The sequence below is a fragment of the Acanthisitta chloris genome, unplaced genomic scaffold (genome assembly GCF_000695815.1).
Source record: "Acanthisitta chloris isolate BGI_N310 unplaced genomic scaffold, ASM69581v1 scaffold7142, whole genome shotgun sequence".
Lineage (NCBI taxonomy): Eukaryota > Metazoa > Chordata > Aves > Passeriformes > Acanthisittidae > Acanthisitta > Acanthisitta chloris.
The window spans coordinates 47,861-55,949 of NW_008659802.1; the positions used below are offsets into that span (position 1 = coordinate 47,861).

At 35.9% G+C, this 8,089-nt stretch overlaps 1 protein-coding gene across 1 annotated transcript in view; it reads left to right on the plus strand.

The window, feature by feature from the left end:
* PRDM6 (PR domain containing 6) overlaps positions 1-4,103 on the plus strand; it is a gene marked incomplete at its 5' end in the record, with an annotated part of 47,012 nt that extends 42,909 nt beyond the window's left edge. The window contains 2 exons of the mRNA XM_009069537.1: positions 606-730; positions 3,757-4,103. Coding sequence (XP_009067785.1) covers positions 606-730; positions 3,757-4,103 — 472 coding nt within the window. The remainder of the gene's footprint in view (positions 1-605; positions 731-3,756) is intronic.
* Between the last annotated feature and the right edge of the window lie 3,986 nt (positions 4,104-8,089).

Sequence of the window (8,089 nt, forward strand, 5' to 3'; positions counted from 1 at the left end):
ATGTTCTGGTCCAATTTTTTATTTCCTCTAAGCCAAAGTTTATTTTACTCAACAATCCAAGATCTCGCTTTTGGTGGTATGTTGCTGTAATGAAAGGTCACTTCACACTACTTTAAATCTCTTGCTCAAAGAATTTACTCACATGAAAGAGCTGCTGTCTATTTGCCCCTAAGCTATGTTAACTTTAGCTTAGATGACAAATGCAAAGCTGTTTAAATGGTTGTACTTGCTGAACTGTGGGCACTACTCTGATGCTTATACTGTGTGAGCAAAATGTACCATTTATAAAATCAATTTAAAACAGACATTGCAAGAAAATACCTGTATTTTCATGAAATCTTGGTCCTGCTAAAACCTTAGTGTTATGCGAAGTTCAAAGTACCAGTAAGGTTTTTGTTAGCCTGTGCTACAGGAACAAAGACCTTCTCTAATGACAGATTTAATTTTAAAATAGCCAGTAAGTTATTAATTTAGTTATCTGCAGAAATGTTTCAAAACAATGAATTACTATTATAATACTGTGTCTGATAAGAGGATAATGCTCTATTCCTTAATTAGGCCTTTTTTTTCGCTTTTTTTTCCCTTTTACTTTTTGTCTTGATTAGGTCAAATATATTCTACCGGGCTTGTGTAGACATCCCCAGGGGCACTGAGCTGTTGGTGTGGTACAATGACAGCTACACATCTTTCTTCGGAATCCCTCTCCAGTGCATTGCACAAGATGAAAATTGTAAGTTCTTCCTTGCATTTCCACACATGTAAGCCATAATTCCTGTTTCATGCCTAATCAGACATATTCTTAGAGTATATTAGGGGGTGCTCCATCCCCGGAATTGTTGAAATCTGGTCTAGATGGGACTTTGAGCAGCCTGATCTAGTAGAAGGTGTCCCTGGCCATGGCAGGAGAGTTGGACCTAGATGATATTTAAGGTTCCTTCCAGCACAAACCATTCTATGATTTTCTGATTCTTTGATTCTGTGATATTAAAAGAAAGTGGTTGTATATTTTGAGGTAAGCTGATACACTTAAGTTATGCAAAATTATGGTATGGTTAGAATCACTCTTATAAGAGATTAATTCCTAGTCTGTTGTTAACCGATTTGCTTTGTCCTCTCCATTGTTACCAGACCTATCATAAAACACTGTCTTGCCAAAACAGTGATGCATTGCAGGCCCACAGGGCCTCTGTTAGTGATACTTCATTCTATAACCACTGAGTATGTTGAGAAAAGCTTTGACTGACTGATTGTAGTGGTTAGATCCTTGTGGTTGAAAGGTAAAAACCAGCTTCTCTAAATACAAACTGAGTGTAAGAACCCTGAAATGACCATGAACCTCCATTCCATCCTGGCCATCCCCATTTCCATCCATTCTTCTCAATATTTTGTTTTTAGCTTGCTAGGAATCCTGACAAAACTAAACATGCAATTTATAACACAGACCCATCTCGTGCTGGATATATTTGTCTGTAATGGCAATAGGTGATCCAGGGATACCCTTCAGTTTCGCCGCTTGCTGTGTGGAACTTGATTATCAGTGCTTGCATCCATTTTGACAGCTATATGTATCTATGTGGTGGAAGAACCTAATAGTGGATGCCTGATTGACTTTGGTCTAAAGTAATCATGTTACTGTCCATGCTTAATCAACTACATATAAGATGTATGTTTTTGGTCAAGTACTTGGATACTTAAACAGGATGAACTGCTAGGATGAACTGGTGCCTTGTAGCAGCTTAAATAGTGAACCATGCAGCAATAAAACAGCAAGATAGCAGGGACTAAAAACTGTCAAAAATAAACATCCTTTTTCATCTTGAGTTTTCTAATCTGTTGGGTTTGACAGAAGTTTAAAAGAAATTTAGGTACTGACATTAATGTTTGCTGATAAAACTCATGCTCTGTAGTGTACAATACAGAAATATTATTTTTTCTTTCATGAGTTCAAGCCTACAAAACCTTTATTTGAAAAGCAAAGCATTATGGCTAAAATCTCAAATATTGTCTCTTGCTATTCTGCTGTGAGGGAAACCAGAGTTTCATCCACAGAGACACTGACATGAGTAGATGAAATTAATCTCTGACCATGCAGACAGCTGCAGGATGGTATATGACTTAAGTGCCACTTAAAGTCTCAGAGTAGACCTTCTGCTTATCTTCTGCAGAGAGGTATTTTCACCAGTACAAACTCTGCCTATATTCCTTAAGTCTTTAGTACCCTGATCTTATTGCATCTGTGAACTTTATGAATACAATTAAAAGAAAGAACCCTGGTCTTCTTCTTGTGAATATGTTGGGGCAAAATGGAAGTATACAAATTGCTTCTTGTACTGAAGAGACATAGAAGATGTATTATATGTCTGGATGTAACTGCTTAAAAATTAGGTTCTCAGATACTCCAAAAAAATAGCTTGAGAAAGACTTCAACTTACGTAAATTAAATGGCTTGTAATATTATTACATTGGAGTCATTATGATTGGTGAGAGATACTAGGACATGACTATAAGTAGCATGATTTAAGGTATTACCAAATCATTAATGTGTATTATGTTTTTGTTGTGTATTAAATAGTGTTGGATGAATCCTGGACACAACTGAAATTTAATTCTCATATTTGCTCTTAGAAATCTATTACCATAACTTACCTAAACAGAGTTGCAGTTTTTAGTCACGTGTTCAGTAGGTTCTATGTACCTACATAAAGGTACATACCTATGAACAATTTGTGACAATAACTAAATGTGTGTACATATATATACACATATGCATACAACATATTTAGTTAAAAAACTTCCATTAAAATATAATCTCATGAGACTGAGTGTGCCAAAATTAGAATGCGTTAGAAGTTACCTGGCCCAGGTGGCCTAAATTGTGTTTCTTTCTTCATTGTGGAACAAGCTTTTGTTAGCTGACTGTTTTTCCACAGGACCTTTGCTTCTTTCACTGCATGATCTACATGGTACATGCCTTCCTTAACATGCAGCATTCAAATTCAGCACTAAAGCACTTCTTTGTGAGCAGCGTTTTGCATTTGTTGCTGAAATATCTGAGTGCCTCATAAGCCATATTTAATTGTTGATCATAAAACCTTCATAGGACTAGAAACAATTTTTACACCTGTTTTGTAGGTGGGAAGCTGATGCACAAAGATATCTTTGCCTATACTTTGCATTGTCTCATGTTGACCTACCTGCTATTACTCTTAATCATATAAGACATGGTGAAGTCTCTTACTTATTATTGTATTGGCAGTGTGACTATTTGTGAAATGTAATAGAATAATATCCTTAGAGGCTGCCCTCTAAGGGGATAAGGGAACCGTTGGTGCAGTAGATGTTTAAGCCCGTTTCTATCTCAGTGGATTTTTTCTCAAAATTCATGCTCATCTATGATAGAGCCATCAGACATGCTGACTGCAGCATGCAGAGTCAGGGTATCACAGGTACAGCAGAATTTTCTTTCAGATGACAATCCCATTGTGTCATAAATGTATACCACAGTCAGGCTTCTTTAGGTCCCTTCAGTGTAATACAGCCCCTTGCATGAATTTTCATTTCAGTGTCACAGAATCAGCACCATCCGTTCAGATCAAAAAAAAACTTTTTTATTTTTTGTGCATTGTTAAAATAAAGTTGTTTAATCATAGTGTCAAGAAAATGGATGTTGTTATTTTTTTTTGGTGTCTCCCAAAACTGTATTAGCTTTTAACAGGCATAAAAAAGATCTTATTTACTTTTCTTGTTTTCTCCCAGTGAATGTCCCTTCGACTGTAATGGAGGCCATGTCCAGACAAGACACCCTACAGCCATTTAATAAAAGTAGCAAACTGTCCCCTGCCACTCCACAGCGATCTGTAGTATTTCCACAGACTCCGTGTAGCAGAAATTTTTCTCTTCTGGATAAGTCTGGGTCCATCGAGTCAGGATTTAACCAGATCAGTGTCAAAAACCAACGAGTTCTTGCAAGCCCAACTTCAACAAGTCAACTAAATTCTGAGTTCAGTGACTGGCATCTTTGGAAATGTGGGCAATGCTTTAAGACTTTCACCCAGCGGATCCTCTTACAGATGCATGTGTGTACACAGAACCCTGACAGGTAAAGCCCAGGCTCTCTTTATTTCTGTATTTACTCATAGCCAGATCCACTGTTTTCTTCTTTTATAAAGATGTTATAATTTTGAAAATCAAACCGTTATTATGAGAAGCCTGTACGATACAATTCATCTGCAGCTGTGTGAAGTAAGCTGATAAAAACTATTGCTTGACTTCACTATTTGTAAAAACATTTGGTGCCTAAATGTGCAGATAAAAGGAAATAGCTGAGGATATAATCTTGTTTTCAGTAGGGTTTGGTACATCTGATGGAGACAACAAAATAGAATGAAAATTTATGAATATCATAGATGGAAAAAATAAGGTCAAGATAATTAAAAGTCTCTCTGTCTTCCAAAGATAATCTAACTTGCTGCTCAGTGGCTGTCACAGTCATTTCAGGGTTCACCTATAGTGTGCAATGTGTATGAACTTAATTAAGTACTAAGAGGTAATGAATTGGAATTTTTTGCTTAGTACTATTTTTCTTCGTAGCATGCAAACCCATAAATCGTGCAAAGCTGTCAAAAGGAAATACCTACTCCACTAGTGATGTGGAGGAAAACAGATGCCACTTATTCAATAAACTAATATCCACACAGAAGAAAAATGTTGACTAGATACCTCAGAGTCAAAGTTGGTTTGAAAGTTTGTCAATACAGAATTTTATGGCTGTGAACTGAGGATGAAATTTAGCTGAACAAGTGAATTAAAATTTCAGGTACTCTGACCAGTGGCACAGTAAATATAATGGAACCATTATTTATGAATCAAAGCTGGTTTATTTGACAATTTTGATAGCTGGCAGGACAAAAGACAAAAATCAAATTAATACAATAAAAAGGCTGCTCCTGTTTTGTCTCTTCTTCAGCTGTGAAGATTTGAGCAGAACAGCTGAATCCCTGAAATGTTGTTCTAAAAGCAGCACTTAACTGTGAATTGCATTTAACAAAAACACTACCAAAAATAGCAAACAGTGAGTCTGTGCATCTGTTTGTATATGTGTTGATGTCTCTTTGTGTATGTGGTTATCTGCATGTACACATATATCTGCATGATTCTGTGGGTGTGAAGGTAGAGAACAAATCCATTTTTCCTGGAAGAAATGCCAAGCACGCTAGGGGCAAACTTGATTTCATGCAAATCTTCATAGAAATGAAAAAATTTATAATACTGTGCATGCAAACAAACCTTTTCATCATTTTCAGAATTTTATGCTGGACCTAGAAGAAATAAGTACCTTCCTAAGGAAGTTGTAGGACACAACTGTTAGTTTACATGTCACAGCGTAGAATATAGGTCCTGAAAGGTCTGCTCAACTAAATTTCATGAACCCTCATGTTTCCAGTACTAAAGCACTTTAAACATACTGTACAGCATAAAATTGTGAATCGGGGAGTCATGTTGTGAGGTTCCACACATACTTTTTTAGTGATTCATTCAACCAAGGGTGATGCCTATATTATATCCTTTTCTTCACTTGAACCCGTGTCTTCCTTTATGAAAAACGAAGTTGCAGATAATAGTTAATGCTGGAAAAGTCTCCATTAATGGGATGGATCTTCACTCTAAGTGACAGTAAAGTTCATTAATTATTTTACCAGAGAAAGAAAATGACAATAAGTCCATCTTACTATTAGGTCTCTCATCTTGGAGGTGGGAGATTAAATTTTAAATATTCATTTTATTTATTTTCTCCTAAGCATCTTGTGTCAAATATTGTCTGAAACACTGACTGGATTTCAGGTGTTCCTCTTTAGAAGTGAACACTCTCATTACTAGGTTATTGATTCATGATATCTTAACATTTAATCTCTCCCATGCCTACCTAGCTAGCTTCAGTAAGATAATGTGGAGCATTGTTAGCTCAGAATACCCTAAAGCATAGTAGGAAAGTAATCTCACTATGTTTAAGGTCATTGCAATTCATTCTGTGCTTGAAATTACCAGAGTAACAGTTACTGCAGATCATAACTGTCCAAGGAATTGAGTTCTCATATCCCTGGTTAGAAATCACTAAAGGTTGAGCTTACATCACAGGTAGCTTTTTTCCTTTGAGCAGGTACCAATAGAACAAGTATTTAGCAATACAGTGCCTAGAAAGAGTTGTCTTTGGTTTCTTAAACATGTTGTATTTCTTTAGATGAAAAATTCCTAAAATGTCATTCCAGGAGACAAGAAAGTGAGGTATGGTTGGATGAAAGAATACCTGCCGTCCTAAAATACTGGATGGTTTGTATTTTCTCAATATCTGCAGCACTACTCCAGCTGATAAACAACTCCCCATTTATTGTCAGCAATTTGTGAGCACATCAGACACTGTATCTTTGATGTGACTGAAGCAGCAGGGCCTGTCATCTCTAGGAAATAACTTTAGACTATCTGCTCTGGCTTGTTTTTTTTTTTTTGTTTTCCAGCAATGTTGATTACCTACAGCATGATGTGCAGGGAAAACATCTTTGAATCTGTATAGGAGTCCAATTCATGGTCTGGAATTTGAGAAAAGCAGACTACTTGAGGCTTGAGAAATCCAAATAAAGATATTGTGAAAACTTAGATTCAGAAAATATCTGAATGAGAGCAGACATAAAACAGATCACAATATACTTAACTCTATTAGGCAGTAAGAATGAAATGGTCATATTTAACAGGCAGATAATTTAATCAATAAGAAGAATTTTAAAATATTACTAATCCAAAAAAGGGGGAATTATTAAAAGCATCTGCTGTGTTTGTTAAGATTTTAATTTAAATTTAAATCAACTTTCAATTATTTACTTGTTCACTTATATTTTTCTTCTCCCTTTCCACCAAGATTTTTTTTTTTGCTTGTTATATTTTGTAGGGCTTCTCATTGAGCTTGATGGTAATTGGATTTGGAGTGGGTGTGGGAGGTGGAGATTTAAATACATCACCTTGAATTCAGGGGCTTTCTGAGCCTTTGGGACTTTTTTTAATCCTTGACCAGGCAGAAGCAGTTTGAGAAACTCTTTCTTGAAGCAGGAGTCAGAAACCGATTTTTGTTTTGTTGTTGGTTATTATTATTATTAATGCTACTACTGTTATTAATAATAATAATAATAACAGTTTCCTCCCTCCTGCTGCAGAAATTTCCAACAATCTTATCTGAGGGGCTCAGAAAAGGGTTAACCAAAACTCTTTATCATTGTGAGTAATTTTTAGAGCAGTTGTTTGGATTTTTTTAACAGCGACCATTTTTCTGATAATGATGCAGTCTTTTTTAATGCTATTGCTTTTCCATCTCACTGTGATCACCAGATTCAGGATTCATTGGTGTCAAAGAAAGGCAGATGGCTGCAGTTCCCAAGAGCTCTCTGTGACACATTTTCATATACAACATGTACTTCTGTGTGATATATATTCTCATTGATTGCCATGTATTCAGGCTGATAATTTGAGGGAAAGCTCACTCTATGCGTGTCTACTGCTGACAGATTATGGGTGTGACCTGGCACTCAAAATTCTTGTTTAGTCAAAAGATATTATTACACTCATGTTTTGCTGTGGCACCTCAATATTCAATTGTAAGGGTTTGGGGTTTTTGTTTGGTTTTGAGGATTGACTGCTTGGGTTTTGTTTTTTTTGTTTTGGTGGGTTTTGTTTGTTTGCTTGTTTTGGGTTTGGTTTTTTGTTTTGTTTGTTTGGGTTTTCTTTGGGTTTTTTGCTTATTTCTAAATAAGAACATGAAGTTACCAATTTAGTAGATTTTTTTCTCTAAGATGACTGCCTAGTCCGTTTTGTGTTTATATTGTTCTTTATAGGTTCTGTGTTGTTGACCTTGATGTTCTCCACAAGTCCCTTAATTTCAGTGTGACTAAAACAGACTTAGAAAAACTAAATACTGTGAGCAAGAGTAGTCTACTTCTGTTTATTGAATATTGCACAATTAAAGTAAACCTCACTCTGAATTTAAATGCTTGTTCTTGCATAATCTTTTTATAAGGGTTTGCAAACTCCCAGTACTCACAGCTAA